The sequence below is a fragment of the Varroa jacobsoni genome, unplaced genomic scaffold (genome assembly GCF_002532875.2).
Source record: "Varroa jacobsoni isolate VJ856 unplaced genomic scaffold, vjacob_1.0 scaffold_132, whole genome shotgun sequence".
NCBI lineage: Eukaryota > Metazoa > Arthropoda > Arachnida > Mesostigmata > Varroidae > Varroa > Varroa jacobsoni.
This window is the reverse complement of record NW_019213034.1, coordinates 275,637-292,563: the sequence shown is the minus strand read 5'-3', so window position 1 is coordinate 292,563 and position 16,927 is coordinate 275,637. Positions and strand designations below refer to the sequence as shown.

The 16,927-nt window shown below is 43.7% G+C and overlaps 2 protein-coding genes and 1 long non-coding RNA gene across 7 annotated transcripts in view; 2 read left to right on the top strand and 1 right to left on the bottom strand.

Annotated features, from left to right (window-relative positions):
• The first annotated feature begins 6 nt into the window (after nt 1-6).
• The window catches only part of LOC111268074 (uncharacterized), a 19,966-nt gene continuing 3,045 nt past the window's right edge, over nt 7-16,927 (top strand). The window contains exons 1-4 of one of the 5 annotated variants that reach the window (XM_022846812.2): nt 7-727; nt 2,043-2,099; nt 9,073-9,406; nt 9,652-9,939. In XM_022846812.2, coding sequence (XP_022702547.1) covers nt 541-727; nt 2,043-2,099; nt 9,073-9,406; nt 9,652-9,664 — 591 coding nt within the window. In that variant the 5' untranslated portion in view covers nt 7-540 and the 3' untranslated portion in view covers nt 9,665-9,939. Of the gene's footprint in view, nt 1,522-2,042; nt 2,100-9,072; nt 9,940-16,927 lie in introns of those variants that run through there. The other 4 variants (XR_015314095.1, XM_022846805.2, XR_002685001.2 and 1 more) reach the window with 4 other exon arrangements.
• On the bottom strand, nt 5,586-9,157 carry LOC111268069 (uncharacterized). The gene is made up of 5 exons (XM_022846797.2): nt 9,081-9,157; nt 8,471-8,677; nt 8,101-8,241; nt 7,321-7,927; nt 5,586-7,147 (listed from the first exon to the last, which is right to left on the bottom strand). The coding sequence occupies exons 1-5, from the start codon at nt 9,127-9,129 to the stop codon at nt 6,865-6,867; spliced, it is 1,287 nt and encodes a 428-aa protein (XP_022702532.1). The 5' UTR covers nt 9,130-9,157; the 3' UTR covers nt 5,586-6,864.
• LOC147753886 (uncharacterized) lies at nt 12,320-13,655 on the top strand. Its single transcript, XR_015314064.1, has 2 exons — nt 12,320-12,473; nt 13,039-13,655. It is a non-coding gene; the product is annotated as an uncharacterized LOC147753886 (long non-coding RNA).

The window sequence follows — 16,927 nt, the reverse complement described above, 5'->3', positions numbered from 1 at the left end:
TATATAGGTCATATTATTATGCTTATGTACAACTGACCCCTGTGTCGCGATAGTCGCGCTCGAGAAGGACTCAGCGGTGGTTCGAATGAACGGACGCGTCATCTTGACGCTTTCCATAGAATCTAGTAATATAACGGTATAAGTTGTAGTTGTTCGTGTCGTAATATTGGAAGTGGCGAAAGGTTACTTACAAAGCCTAAATGTACCGTGGTTTTTATGACACAGAGGGGAAGGATAGTAGAGCAACGGGTCACAGGGTGAACAATTGGGCAACCAAAAATAACACGACGACAAGGTATCGCACTTACTGTAGTACTACATGTGCGGTGATTGTGGCTAGGATCGTGGTAGTGTCGCTGTTGCTATCGACATATGTTATCTATGACGTTGTAGTGTGTTCAGCTCAGTATATGATTCCCGTCAATTTGTTTACGGATCTCCGAATGCGCGTGTTGATCGATGCTGCAGTTACGTTATTATCTGTCGTCGTATTTTTCGCTACGCTCATTGTTTTCGTTCTTATAATTATTTGAAGTAATTATGCTCTTCATCATCTCTCTCACCGTTTCGCAATTGTTTCCCCTCGCCTTCCCAGTGCACCGACTACGTGTTTTCCTCCATTGTCTATTACCATTGTCATTACCGTTATCTATTGACTTGCTGATGTTTTATAAGCATATTGTTGTTTTTACTGGTAGCAATCTATTCGAATTGGATTCAAGTGTCAGTGAGTATTTCCTTTGACGTCTGCATGTTTATGTCCTGTTCCCGTGTGTGTGTGTGGATGTGTGTGTGTGTGTATGTGTGTGTATATATAAATAATATAATAACACTGTATCGGCATAATTAATACAGGGACTCGTACACACGAATGTTAATGCATGTATCGACCATGGACACATGCTAGAGGCACCGATATACACATGGCAACAATATGATTGTAGTCATTATCACCAGTATCATAATCAGACTGCTAAAAAGATTCGATGCAACGCTCAACGTACAAACTACGAACTATTATGATTTATGCCGAATTACTAACGCGTTCCTCTATTGCGTCTGGACGTTTTCACTGTTCAAGGTTGTGGCAATTTACCATGTTGTTTGTTCTTCATAGAAAAATCTGTTCATCGATTACGTTGTGTACATTTATAAGGTATTTTGTTGCTAAACCTTACCACGACTCGTCTTGTCAGTGATGTCTTACGGCCACCGTGTACCCTGTCTCGCATCTTGTTACACACACGACCGTGCCCCCGAGTCCATCGCGCTCAAATGCCAAAGAGATCAAACAAGTTGCTTGCCTCAACAATCTCTCATAGTCATCAGCCTTCGCAATTATAAGTACTCCTTTTCATCTGTACAAACGACGGTACTTTGCCTCTTCCTCTTCAGGCAAACACATCAGGTCTATTCGCCCATCTGCCGCCTACTCTGTATGGCATACCTAGAGCCGTGAAGCGTTCCGCGCTTTTACGAGAGAGACTGCATTTCATACAGAAGAAATATGCCCGCTTTTATGTATGGGTGTATCATATTTATATAATATATATATATTTATGTTCATATATACGTACTTGTATATAAGTAGCAAGCTGATTGTTTGATGTTTTACGTTAAGTATCTACAGACGAGACCATTGGATGGATGATATTTTACATACACTAATAACCATTATATATGTATATATATGCGTGTGTGTGTGTGTGTGTATGTGTGTGTGTGTGTGTGTGTGTGTGTGTGTGTGTGTGTGTGTGTGTGTGTGTGTGTGTGTGTGTGTGTGTGTGTGTGTGTGTGTGTGTGTGTGTGTTTGTGTGTGTGTGTGTGGGTAACGGTTATTAGTTCTAGCAAGTCTTTTTAGGCTTTGTAGTTGTCTTTGTTCTTCGTTCTGGAATTGAAACCCGTTCAATATCATTGCCTCTATAATATATAGTAACCGGCAATGAGTTTATGTAGACTGTGAATGCTTTCCGTAAGTACTCTGCGTGTGTTTATGTTCGAGTCATAATTATTTTCCCGCAAGTCGTACCTCTTTCACCTAGCAACGCTGAACGACGCGTCATCATTCGTATCGGGCATACATTGCCGGGCCATTGCAGGTTGGTTTCCATTGTCGCTCACTATCATTGAGTAGTTTCTTCTAGAGTTCACTATTCAAAATTCCAATGATGCTATTTGATGTAAGACCAAATGTCAGCGATTTCATTGTCGGCAAGCGACACTCCCACAGAACAAGTATATGCTGGTCTTGGCCGCTTCAATTGGCTCGGACTACTCTAGGCAGATCCCTTTAACCAACCAACAAAATGGTTATAGTTATCTGATCTAATGGATACTATTGTAAATCCATTAGATATACTGATTTGTCGAGTACCAGATTTAATACGGTCGCTACTAAGGAATATTCGAGGTGCATACGACCATTCACAAGATGCTAGCTTATCCCAGTGTCAACAAACGTCTCTCTTTCTCTTGAGCTCATAGAACGCTCACCGTTACAATCAACATTCGATAGAAATCTCATGTCTTTATATAGTACGGGTACGGATATCGATGCGTAGACAAAACGCAAACATTTTGAGTATGCGATCGTTAATCTCACTTCACGCAGGGAGCCAACAACATCCAAAATGAACACGCACCGTACCGGTAAGCTTAGCCCGATGCTGTCACTGGATAGCAACAATTTTACTATCTGACCATCATCACAAAAAGTCACAGAATGGATGATATGCGACGTAAACGGGACACGTAGATAATGGTCGCTTGCTAAAGTATATACGGGAAATAAACATCCCTCAATCTGTATCACACGCACACTCTTGCCCCTCTTTCCTTTTCTCTCTATCATTCACTGACGAACTATCTCCTCAGCCTTACCATGGTTCGGGTAGATATCACAGCAGTACACTTCAAATGCCTTGAGATTCACGTCGTCTGACTTCACCTCTTTCACTTTACTCTACCTCGAGCTTAACACTGCCTTCAATTACACACAAACAGATACTTTCGACTCGTCGTCAAACTATATCGTTTGTTAGTCATCCTATAGTTTATTAGTCATTCTCACTTTCTGCCTGCCATAGCTTTCCGTCTCATTATACACACACCGTTCAGTATTAATTCTACGTTCTGGTCCGCTCGTAGTCATCCTTGCCACCAGGGAACGGTACACGTTCTCCGGTAACGCCCGCTTTTCACTAGCGCCATTCTTATTGTCTTACAGCTTGTTTTTAATCAAGGTCAAGGCTTCGTTTCTTTTTATTAGAGAAAAGCCTTCCTTCGTCAACTTCACACGTATCCTCTACGAAGGGCCCACCGTTATGTCGTGACGAGCCCGCCTTTATCACTATCGTGTAATGATCGAATACCTTCGCAATATTCGCGAAGTGCGTTCGCCTGTCGTGCTTTGGGAGTATCTGCTTCGATGTTGTATTCCTTTTGCATCTGTTGATGTTTTTTCATGCTGACTGTTTTTTTCCCCCCCCCCCCCACAATTATCAGCCAATTGCATTTGCTTCGAAATTTGTTCTCTGCGGAATCTGTCACAGTATCACTGTCTCTATGGGCAGCTGGCATTGCCTGTGATGCCACTATACTCTGTATTAATTACGATTGTTATTGTTGTCGATCTCGACGCTCTTGTGTTGTTCTCAGTTGTATTCATATTTGTTGCCTTTGTTGCCACCAAACAGTGAAATTGAAAAGAAAAGGTGACGTTGGGCTTTCTTTGAGCAAAGAAGGCATCAATATCAATCCTAAATATATATATATACTTTTTTTTTGAGAGGCCAGAACGCATGAAACTATCTTGTTTTGTAGTTCTTTTTGTTAAATTGTTAGACGGCAGACAAACCGAATCCAACAGTTTATATGCCGGTTCGCTGAGTAATTAACCGGTCGGAAAGGACATTGTGTCTATAAATCCCACATTGTTTTGTTGTCATTGCGTCTAGGTGAAAGCATCTGTTTTTCTCCAGCTTTCGATAGTTCGGTCTGTTTTAATTGAGACAGCCTGATTTTAACTTGAGTTTTGCTGTAAACCGTTTCCATTTATTTGCTTAGTTAGAATTTTAACTTGAATTTTGCTGTAAATCATTTACATGTATTTGCTTAGTTAGAATTTTAGCTTATTATCAGTGCTTTAGTATGAACATTTCTGTGACCAACTTGTTTTTTTCAAAGATAATGAATGTTGTCCGTTTTTCATTACTCCCGTCATCTTTACAGTTGTCCAGTGATAGTTAGATTTGCTCAGAGGCTATTGGCACTTTGACCTAAAGTCATCGTATAAGTTCTACCCTTTCAAAGGGGAGTTCTCCTCTTTTTCACGTGCTATGTTCATAATCAGATCTGCAACGGCCGTACACTCATCATCGCTGCTTCAGTTATTTTACCGCTTGATCTGACTGTGTATACACATTTTCTTGTTTTTCATGTCTTGTTTTCCTGTTTTTGACACATGTCGAGGAAATTATATGGTTTCCCCCCATTTTGTCCCACCCAATCCCCCCTGCATTTCCAGCTACCGTTACAACGAGTAATTACAACAACAAGTATTTGAATAATATGAATCGCAATAATAACTATTGAAATGGCTATTGCCATAATGCGTTCAAAGATCGAAGAAAAATAATCTTATATGTATATAGATGATTTTTCCGTCCCCCTTCCTATAGCATCGTCTTCTATTCTATATATATATATATATATATATATATATATATATATACGCGCGTAGTGTGTGTGTGTGTGGCTGTTGATGACCAGTCATGTTATTCCTTTGTTTTTTTTTTTTGCTGTATGATACGAATCTCATTTTATCTGTAGTAGCACTATTAGCACATGCCCGTTCCTCGGAGTTTTCGCGCCGTTACTTCGAGCTACAGGTGTAAGCCAATCCGAGCGATGGATAATCGCGCTTCCTGGCGCGTTCATAAATATGCTCGCTGCTAGTCTTCACACATACAGGCGATGAAGGTGTCTCTTCGTCTCTAGGAACCAAAAGGCAGATAAGATACAGCATCTTCGTGTATGGTATTCCAGAATAAATGAATCTTTTTGTCTTTCAACATTTTATCTATGTTTATTTTGCAGAAGCACTGCCGTTTTGAGGATGTAACGAATTGAACGAACGACGTAACGGTACGAAAATCCGTTGGTCATTTGTCTCAGTTTTGGAGAACGTGCTAGTCACCAACGGTAGTGCAAAGGCTTGCCAAGATGGCTGACACCCTCACTCGGAACAACAAACAAGCTTGTTAAACTCAAATTAGACGATGCTCGTTATTGAATCGTATAATGAATAGTTAATAATGAACACATTGCGTCGAGCTGAACATGTTCTAGACCGTTTATCGTTTTCATGTAGTACCAGTTTTCGCCGAGAGGGACGTCAGCTTCCATATCTAATCACCGCTAACTTGGGTCTATACAATACTCTGTTATGTTTTCTGCAATGTCTCTACGTACAGGATGTTGCTACCTTCTTTTAATGGTTAATTTGCCCATGTACAGCGCCTGGCTCAGTGGCCACCAACGGATGAGGACGTCACACAACCCAATAATACAAAAAACAAAAATGGTTCATTCAAAAATAATACACAATAGTATCTTATTTTCTGTATAGGAATATGATTTGTTTTCAGCTATTCGTACTCATTCATCGATCGTGTTGTTTCCTTCACTTGTGAAATACGGTCATTTGATTGTGGTCAGTCATAATTGTGTATTTCCCATAATCCCCTCTGCTTGGACTAGCACTAACCGCTCGTCCGCGTAGGCCACACGTGAGATGTGGCACTAAAAGCGCGACACGCCATCGTTTGCTATAGCACTATATACTATACAAGACATTAAATGGTGGTAGTGATGATGAGAGAGTTAGGAAGTTGTATTGAATAGCGCAGAGCTATTAAATAAGTCGCTGGTAGTCGTAGGCCATCGACTGCAGGCCGACCGATCTGTCGCTGTGTTGTTCCAATATGCAGCCGTAGTATTAGTAAAATATGAATTTGTTCCTGATACTCGAGCTATTGCTGGCCGCTCCGTGGCGGTGTCCGCTGCTTAGTCGTAGATGCAGTAGGGGCGAGTGCCCGGCCCAGGAACCTCCTGAGTGACATCGTCACGACTCCAGTCTGTTAGCGGACTTTCAACGGGACTCTCCGATGGGCTCGTACTAACGCTACCGCTTCTGCCGAGATCTAGTGAGCGTCCTCGGCCGCGCAACTTTTTCGGCAAATAGGCCGGTATAAGCGGCCTATTGGTCTTTCTGTTTACGCTATTAAAGTTTGTTGCAGTTATGCTACCACCGCTGTTTTTGTTGCCGTTGGTAATGATCGTATCGTTGTCAATTTCGTTGTTGTTAGCGCCACCGTTGTGCAGTGCTGCGGCACCAACCAGCACCGACTGCTTCTGATTGCAGAAATCAGAAGGCAAGGGCATGCGATTGTCACTATTGTTGTCCTGTTGGGTTTGCAAAAAGCGACGCAGTTTCTTGTACGGCCGAACTAACTCTGGCGAGACTGGCTGTGATTCTGCTGAACTAACGATACCATCAGCTAATGGCTGTGTGAACCGATCCATTTCGACGCCATCGATCACGATCGGGCCTCGCTGCATAACCTCGTCATTTGTTGATGACAACGTCATCTTCCTCAATTCTGTCATTATCCTTTTTGAAGCGACTGCATCGGTATTCGGTTGGACTTCTGGTATAGCTATTGTTGTTGGTGTTGTTGTTGTTATCTCTGATTTTGCTGGGAACTGTATGGCTGCTGTTAGGGTCATTGTTGCTGAGGTACGTGCTGCTGCTGCTTCGAATTCTAAATCTGACGATTGTATCTCCACCGAGTTAAGTGTAAGTCACCTCTCCGAGTTGAAGGCGTCTGAGCTGCTGTTCTCACTGCTGTGCTTTCGGCGCGCCTTGGCCAGCTGACAGAGCGTTTCGAGGGTAATGGGCGCTCGACTGCTGTTCTCTACAGACTTCCCCGTACCATTACCCCCGTTACTCAGGTTCACATTGGTGTTGTTGCTGCTGGCTCCATTACTGCTACCGTCCGTAACAGCAAGACGGGTAAGGGCGCAGCCTTCCGTGTGTGCGTCCTCAGCGGAGTCATCCACACGACCACCGCATTTGGCACACAATCTGAAAAAAGGAAACGTATGGTCGTCAGTAATGTGCTACATCGTAGTCGATCGAAAGACCATAACCAACCGCGCAGCAATATATATATATATATATAAACTGAAGTCTCATAAATGTGAACTATTCGTTTACTCGAATACAGAGAACAGTGAGGGTGTTATTCTGTTACTTACTTGAAAAGAGATTCTAGCTGCTCCCATGGCAGCTCATATTCGCTAGCGCCGGTTCTCACTATTATGGACACAGGCTGGTCCTGATCCATGAGGCTGACGTCGCCTGCATCGTCGAGTACAACAGGCGAAGAGGATGAGGTGCGCGGCGTTGCCGGAGCCGACGCGGGTGGTGAGGCGGGAACCTCAATTGGGGACGACGCCCCACTCGGCCGGCGTAAACCCGCCTTCGTGCTGAGATCTTGAACCAAACTACCGCCTTGGCCTTGAGCGGCGGCCAGGCTGCTACCCAAAGCGCTCATCATTGTCGCTTCCTCGTCGCGGGCTCCAGTCGATCGCGGCGAGCCTTCAGATTCGCTGTCAGCGGTTCGCTCGTTCGAGGTTGTTTCGAACAGCCGGAGGCGAAGGTCGTTTGACCCGGCAACATGTCCGTTGCTGGCTTCGGCAGTGGGCGCACTTCCCGTGAGGGTGAGCGACGACTCGCTGCCGCATGGTGACAGACGTAGCCGCTTGCTCTCCGACGTGCGCAGGACGCATTCAGGTTCCAGCAGACCTCCGGCAACCTGGTTCGTGCTGGAGGCGTTGCTTACACTTCCCGGTGGAGTAATGCCTAACAAAAATCAGAGAAAATGATTAGGTCGAAAATAGGTGGAAAACCAACGAAGGTTGGTTGCCGGATTATGATCATGCTAACGGAACATAGATTGCCATATGTTTATGCATGGAGAAAATAACATAGGTGCATTTGTCGACCGATTTGTGATAGAGGCTATACACAGTTACCATTTTGCACAATGCTAGAAAAATGAGATTGCAGATGCGGGGGCAAGCTACTTGGCGAGAAGGCCCTGCTGGTACCGACGGCCTCCTCCGGCGGCAGGGTTGCGTGCGTTCCAAAGGGACGGAATGGCGAAAGACGTTTCCCTGTAGAGTTCAATGTAAACGTTAGTATTTTCAATGCTGATTCGCTTTCAGAGACAATTTTATATTGGAGTTGCATGAAAGCGCGTACATGTAAAATGAATTGTCAATAATCTTTCTACCATTTGTTTTATTGTTGTTGGTGTTATTGTCCTTGTTGTTGTTTGTAAAATGGTTCAGCTAAGTTTATGAAGACTATAGAGACGCAATCAGTGACAACTGTTTCATCAACCTAGTAAGCTATCAGGTGAAAAAGGGGGCAGGATGCCGCTCCCGTGCAATGGAGAGCTGTTCGTTCCCATTTGTGCGAGTATCTCGCTGGGGGAAGGTGATGTGGGCACTTGTATGCCGCTTACTCCTGAAAGCCCTCCGGACAGGCCGCCCTGCGTCTGGATCAGGCGTTGCAAAAATGCCTCCTGGGCGCTCAGGTGGCTTGCTCCTAAATAATAAACACGGCAACAATAATAATAATAATAGCACTGTTAACGACATCTTGAGTATAGCAATACTTCACATCGTTTTGTTACTTCTCAAAGAGCATTAGCATATACCTTGTCCTTCTTTTGAATCGTATAACTTCAAAACAAACTACAATGATTACGTTAGAACAGCATAACTTGCACCGTCATCTAGCCGTGTGCATTAATCGGAATAAAGTCTGCAATATTATTAACGCAAGCAGACTCGATAGAAATAACATTAAGTTACGGAATTCTATAATAATCCCCTATATCTATATATAGTATATATATTATAAGACCATCATGTTGACATAATTTTCAAAGCAATAATCCACCATTGCTAATTATGGCTTCTAAACTACGACTACTGAAGGAGCGTACCGGGCAAAAGGAACGGTAGCCCGGAAAGGAAAGGATGTCCGCCGAGCATTCCCCCCGGAACCCTACCGGCACGCAGGTCTAACGGCACCGGTGGGGATGCTGAAGGGGTGGACAGAGCTGTCTCCGGTGGTGAATGAGAGGACAAGGAGAGACCGGGGCCATGGCCCGAGAATGTCCCCCGACCGCCTCCGGGGAACTGCCCGGCGTGGGGCAACACGGACAAGAGAGCCTTCGAGCTGCGAGCTCCCTTGCGCCGCGGAGCCAAGCGGTCCTGAAATCAAACCGCAATGCAGCAATGACAGCAGCAGCAGCAGCAGGAAAACCCGGTTGTTAAAGATATAATTAGTCAATAATGTCCTTAAAGCTATTAGTTACGAACTAATGCAGTAGCACCATTGTATAGTGATGATAATGATGCTCCAAAATGGATTCTATCTAATAATCCATATTGCTGCGTTAATTGTACCTTCATACTTTTTATCATTGAAGTTTGAAGAGAGGTTTGAAATATATGACCTGCTAAATGTATCTGCCTAATCTTACCTGTTTGCCTAATCGTTCGGTGACGCAGATTCTGGTATTGAGTGAAGCGCCCTCTTCCTGGGGATGATTGTGGATGAACGACGAAGTCATAATGGCGAGCCGTCGTGTCGAAGATCGATACCGCAGGTAGATGTGCGCCTTGCATTGCCCTGAACGACTGCTGAAATCATAAGAGGAAGAGAGACGACACAAATGTTGATCCATAAAAATAGCCATCATGCTTTAGACTGTCAGGTAGCGCCATTTAATTTCTTGGATGATGAACATCAAATTACACAATTAGCGAAAACGCTATAATAAACGCGTATAAGCTATCTACCTACTCTCTTCATTGTCAACCTAACATTTTCTTGCAGCTTATCTATATATTTCGTTTATCTTCATTCATTAAGTTTGCTCCGGCACCGCATATCTAATTCAGAATAGCTCTTTTAAAGAGGAGATATTTGTCTGGGGTCAGCACACGATGTTCGCTTGACTTGCCCTTGGGGAAAGCACTTCTTATTGGCTCCTCCGTAAAGAATTTTTGAGATGGTTCACACAGTAAGTCTACTGCGCCTGTGTAAGGGTAGTCAGATGATATTAAATAGCATGATCGGCCGTATCCGGGTGTCAGTGAGAAGCTACGGAGCAGATACCAGCTCGCAACCGGTACAAGCAGTGACCATACTAAAACTGTAGACGATGATAATGATAATAATACATATAAATCATAGTTGACATTGGTGTAAAATATGTACGCTACGCTTCTTTTTTTGTATATAGATTACAATGGCAAGCAAAAGACGGAGGAAATCTTTACAGATTTAGTCGTCTTATTTCCTTGTGTACTGCCTCCGTACCTAACAAAGACAATTGATTTAATAAAGGGCATAGGTAGCGCAAGTTTTTATTATTGTCGATCTCGACATAATCCAGCGTTCTCGCAAAAGGGTTCTGGGTGCAAAAAAAGCATATATGTGCGTGCAACTCGTGCGATTAACGACCAAATGAGTACGGTAGTAAATCATTATACTGTCTGCCTCCATATATCCATATCTGCCTTTAATTCTGCAATTCGGTACCATAAGACCGGTTGAAACGTCAACCAATAACAGGATGCGGACGGAGAGACATGTCATTGGTACAGGGAGGAAAAAAGAAAGTTCAAAAGAAGTTCCCGTCACTTTTTTAAACTTTTATCCTTTTGTGACTTCGCAACTCATGTAATCGGCCATTCGAACTTAGCGTGCAAACTACGCAACAAACTGTTGAAACGTAAATGCGTGTCACTGCGAACGTTCCAGGTAGAGAAAAAACGCATTTACGACTCATACGTTAACAATGCGTTTCGCCGAGGTCCGTAAGCTGCCCAATTGATCGAAACATTTACGGTGTATACAGAAAAGGCACGATCTCTGAGCGGCTGCTTTACCCGCCAAAGTCCCAAAATGGTGCTTTACATCTGAGCGGTGTGTCTTGCTCCTGTATACCGTTTAACGTTAACAGAGGCTGTTTAAGGCCACTTTTGAGGAAACAAAGCTGTCAGTTAAGTTAACGATTGGCAACAAACATGACCTGTAGCCACGGCATCATTCTTAGTCATCTTCACTGAGTGAGGTTCAACTGAAAAAACTCTACTTACGAAACTGCATGATTGATACGGTATAATTGTTTCTACCAAAAACAGACCCTACTCATTACGAAAGACAACAGCGCGAACTCTTTCAAGCAAATATTTGCTCTGTTTCTGCGGTATCTCTTACGTTATCGTTTCGTTGATTTACCAACATACATACTTTTTGTATGGGAGCAAATTTTCCGCTAAACCATCGGAATAAAAATCAACAATAGGGACATGCTTGTCACGGTATGTACTCAGTATGTTCACCGCTTCAGGCTATTACGAACCCCTTGATTCGCCTGTTTGGTCGCCCCGACGTTCATTGCAAAACCTTCTTTCGCCCGGTACCGCCCTCGCGCACCACTGCCTTGCTGGCAAAAACCCCCAGACCCAATGTCGGTAGCAGCCGCGACGGCAACTTTAGCGGACTGACGGAACGTTACAGCACTACCGGAAGCCTGCTGCTGCTGCTGGCGGTTTTGGTGTTATTTTATCCATCCACCATTATCTGCCTCTCTCGTTCCCTCTGTAGAGCGTCCTCTCTGTTCGTGCCCGTGGACCTTGAACTCCACAAGCATATCTGTGTGGACGGCAAAGTATGTGAACGCTGAGTACCAATAGAGCAAAGCAATGAGGAATACAGGCAGACTAGGTTTTGTTTCTCTTACTAAGGTTCCGGGCGACGGGTAGCCATGAAGGATTGCGTGCGCCAACGCGGGTCCGAAAGTCGGGTTCTAATGACAGCCATTAATACTACCGTTAAGACAAAGAAAAAATAATGCGGGTAAGTACAATACGGAAAATGAAAAATAATCGAGGTATCACAGTCTTCAGAAGTCAACAATCGATGCAACATAGAACAATCGATGAGGTTCCGTGTTTTCATTGAGATATAAAATAGACTTGTCCAATGATGATGAAGCGGCAGTGAATTCGTCCACCTTACAAGCGGTTTAAGTTTTAAATACATGTTAACAACGGTGACGGTCAAAATAGTTGTAATTGTAGCAGTAGCGAAGGAAAAAAGTGGTCATGGTAAAAGTACAAACAGTGTTGCTCAGAGATGGGCCTTTCCTTTATCAACAGGCAAATACGCAACGGATAAACGCCATCAACGCCAAATGCTACTTTGCTCATGAGGCTCAAATGCGAGATGATGGTCCAACTCCATTCACTGGGTTTCTCGATGAGGCACAGAAAGGGGAGCTATCTTTCGCTTGCTAGCATCTTGTCGCTCTGGCAGTCAGGTGTGTGCAGAACCAAGTCACTGTAAAGTGTACGTGAAGAATGGGTCACGTTGCAAGGCGTGAATACGTCCAATACGTTACGCATTGAAAAACGCGCAAAGAAATCTAGCTAGCTTTCACATATAGTTTCTTTTCGGTAGGCCTTGCACCCTGTTCCTTTCTCAGTTTTCCGCCTGGCTGACGCACCCCCAACGTTAGGATCTACTTCCCAATATTTCTAGCGCGCCTCTGTCAGTGCGCATTGGTAGAGTAGTTACGTGGCTATTTAGTCTCTGCGTACTTCGCGAACAACCTGCGCATCGTAGATCCTCAGAGGATCAGCAGCAAATGGGGACCCACGTGCTAAAAGTTTTCCACGCCGAAACTCTCCATTTTCCCCCGTTCGGAAAATGGCAGTCTAAAACAAAAGCATGCATCGTCTCAGCTAGCTTTGTCCAACGTGTTCATGTAAAAGTTTGTGTGCTTCCTAGGACAACCTTGTGACTTTCACTTGTTTCTCCAATAGATGCTTCTGTAAATGCCTACTAGGTTTTTTCTCCCACTATCGTTTCCTTTCTCTTCCTAGCTCTGCGTTTTAACGATTACCTAAGCAGCCGTCAGGCCGACGGATGCTGGTGCATCATCCAGTTGAGCCGATGAGTGCAAAACGTGCTGCCCGAGAAGTAATTGCTCAGCTGATCGAAGCTCACAACCGTTGATGTCGCAACGATTGCATCAAGTTCCACCAGTGCTTGCCTTGAGCGGGCATTGTTCAAGCTTTTCATTCATTCCCAATTCTTAGAGTATGCGTACGCCGCCCTTGCCCCAAAGAACCGCAACCTCACTTCGCCATGGCTAGCCTTTCTCATATCGCGTGGAAGCTTTCTGATCAGGACAGTTTGCTTGACTTAAGCAACACGAAAATTCTACTAGCCCGAAATTGTTTTACACTATGTATCGTACAGCCATCGGCTGAGTCGCCAAACAGCATCGAATCTGCCCCCTAGTAGCGCCTATATGATGTGGGGGAACTTCCGTTGTCAGCCCGTCCCAGCGATTGAAACGCCTCGAAATACTGAGAACGGAGGGAAAGGTTCTTCCTGCCCATAGACTCAGCAAACAAAGGAGGAAATCCATAACCGGAATACGTATCATAACAGTAAATTGCCACCAATAAAAGATTTTCGAATATGTTTAGATTTATTCACGCGCCTTCTCTGACAGTGCTTTTAGTTGAAGATTAAGTAAAAGAAGAATAAATGAAAAGGCACGATCTGTAGAACAATTTGGTTAGATGTATTCAAATTATACTTTTAATAGCGATGCTGCAACATTTTCAAGAAACTCCAGTGATCTCATCTAGCCATCTTATTTAAACGCTTACTCGAGCTAAAAAATGTAAAGTACATATACATACATATAATAAATATAATTTAATATATTCTAATAGAAAAGATATGAACTTTTTCTATGCAAAATGAAACATGACAGCCATGTGTCATGATTAGGGCAGAATCCCTTGTTAATGGTAACGATCCAAAGCTGAGAAGTGTCGTGTGGTCAGAATATGTGTTAGTCTGTCATTACTGTTGCTTAAGATCGTAATTATTCCAAGGATCCCGGGTGAAGTATCGTCAAGGGATTTAGATAGAAGCTGCTATTATGACTGTCAAATGAAGTTACCACTTCTCATTGAAGAATCTGCTGAAGTTTACTGTCGGGTAGGCAAAGAGCAAAATCTAGTATGTCGATCAGATGAGGACGAGAAGGACACGCCACGTTCTGATCGACTGGCAAGAACCTTAGTTTAATTGTACACTGCAGTGCGGGATCGATTGGGGAACGTTTTCGGCTTGAGTTAGCGGCTCTGAGCCGGTTGTTTCGGCATCTGCTTGTTTCAGCTCGCATGCATTTGGCTTTGCATTTTTTATTTGTTTTTTTTTGTTCTGAAATGGCTGGGAGATGTTGTATCAAAGCATTCTTTCGTGCGAAAAATCTGTGTAGAATTTCCCTGATCTAATCAGGTAGATACAAGTGGTAACAAAGTATGGATAGGAAAATATTATTATATCGTAATTAGGCGTCTGAGTAATCGTTAAAATAATTAGCACAAACTAATAGACAAAACGTCAAACATGACATGTTCATCGATTCGAGCAAAGATTGAGATACGTTTATGACTACTCGAAACATTCCGACACATTGTTTATCTGTTATGTAGCAGCGGTAGTTCAGCGCGGTAGTATGTCTGGGTTACATAATGAACAGAAAGCACAACGATAGGAGATACCTACCAGAACTGATTATCAACCAATAGCCTGACTGGTATCAAGTCGCGTCCGTGAAGGCTACAGAAAAATCGGCCGCATGCAAGGGATGATATGAGACGTGCATGACACTGAGAAAACAATGGTAGTATTTTGTCGTATGTGAAAAAAGGATTGATAAAAATGAGTACGTTGTTTCCATTTACAATGAGATTTACTAGCACGTAGCGTGTTCGTTGTTACTTCACCATCGACAAACAGGCCCTTGACATCAAATAGGGGTTTAAAACAAGTGTGGCTTATCACCTGTAGGCGGATGTTTTTGTCGTAATTTTGCGGGCCGGCAAGAAAGTCTTGGTCCTATATGTTCGCAGTCGGTATAGCTAATCCGACGTTTGAAGTTGATGTTAAGCACTACGATAACGACCCTAACGTCCATCAGACACGGCTTTCATTCGACGTAAAACGTTTTAACCCAATGATTCGATCGAGTCGATAGCTTTACTGCAGTCCGAAAGGGACTGTCGGGTTCATTTCGAGATTTCTCAAGGGTGTGCACTTGGAGAATTTATTTCATAGCCATAATTGAGGGGGTTGCTCTGACGGGAGGCTAAATCTCTCACGATCTCGGAATGCTGCAAAACATCATTCCAGGCAAACTGGATGCGCTTAATGATCGTCAGCGTCCGAGTGGCCTTGTCGCTGGCGGGAGTGCTGAGCCGATTTTTTAAACAGATACCGACTCATTTGGGTTACCGTTCTAGTTGTTTTCGGTCAACTGTTCACATGTTCAGTAGAGACATGCGGCCCCCTTTGCTGACCATACCGTAGCTGAGCAGTGATAGGCGTCACATTGCCTATGCAATGGCTAATGCAATTGTAGCGTGCTTACTCACTGAAGAGACACTGAGATAATCGAAGGACTTAAATGCCTTTTGATTTGCTACTAAAGCCTTGAACGACAAAACCGGAAAAACCCGCAGATATGGCTGGGTTAGGGAGAACAGTGGAGCATTAATTGATCTTATAGAAGCTTATAGAAAGGCCGTGCCAGGATATGGCATTTGCAGTACAGATGTAAATTTATAGGCAGTTGATATATAAAAATATCGCTTCAACCGAAAGAAATTTCAGGTTCACTCATTTGAGCAAAAATTGACACTTTTTTGATAAACCGAAATTCGAAAAAAAAAAGAAAATAAAGGCTTAAACAGTCGTAACTCGGCAGAACACCCTCAGCCGTGCATGGCCCGCTAAATAAAAACCGCAATTTAAGGGTCACAAAATCATCACGCCGTCTTTGTCGATCGTGGCGTGAGGTAAAGCCAACTATAAATACGCTCTTTGCTTTATCAGCTCGGATCGGCTGTAGCTTAGCCTAGGGACTACTTTTGGGCAGTCAGTGACTACTTGAATAAACATTGGTCACCACCGATAGAAGCCTCTGTTTCTTATTGTATGATTGCATGGATTGTCAGTTTTGCAAATATGAATTAATGGTAGGCTGTGGTGGCACCACGCAGTCCTCACCGCAGCAAGTAGCTGGCTCTCTGCCATCGTTGTATGAGGGGACCGGTTAGTAGATCGGTCGGGTTTCAATCGAAAATTACGGGTGGCCTCGTATTCTGACCCGGAGCTTTGGAACAGTTCAGTTGATCGTCAATCTGCTTGTCCACGTTCGATTGATTAGCCACAGGTGTCCGGTATGCCATTCGGTGGCGCCAGGCCTCAAGGTTTGGGTCCGTTAACATAGCAAGAACTTTTTGCGATACTGTTGCTATGAAACAAAGGTATGCACGACCCTAACTTCGGCGTCGCGTTGGGGACTACAAGCTTTTCCTAACAGTCGTCCTCGTTCTTAATGCTGAGAAAAGGCTGTTTCTTTTTTGTCCATGATGAATGTCTTCAACGTGACCTTATCAACTTATCTGGGATTCTTTATCGGTGCGCTTCGGCACTCTCAACGTCCGGTACACAAACGGAAAATCTAATTCATTCTGTGCGACCAAGTATTTACGTAACGCAACAAACGAGTAATGGTAACGATATGAGAACTTAGATTTTTGGATTTAGTTGCATCTACAACCTCACTCCTTATTTCTGTCCAAAAGACGGTCGTCGATAATTAATGTCCGCCCCTCTGGCGACTGCACGCCTTTTTCTTTCCTTCGACATTTTGGTGCCCCTCATTGCTTCCAGTAGCCACCC

Coding starts and splice junctions, on each gene's coding strand:
- LOC111268069 (XM_022846797.2), bottom strand. CDS start 9,129: ATGCTCGGCGGACATCCTTTCCTTTCCGGGCTACCGTTCCTTTTGCCC. Junction 8,678..9,080: donor GCTACCGTTCCTTTTGCCCG/GTACGCTCCTTC, acceptor TTTATTATTTAG/GAGCAAGCCACCTGAGCGCC. Junction 7,928..8,100: donor TTCTAGCATTGTGCAAAATG/GTAACTGTGTAT, acceptor GATTTTTGTTAG/GCATTACTCCACCGGGAAGT.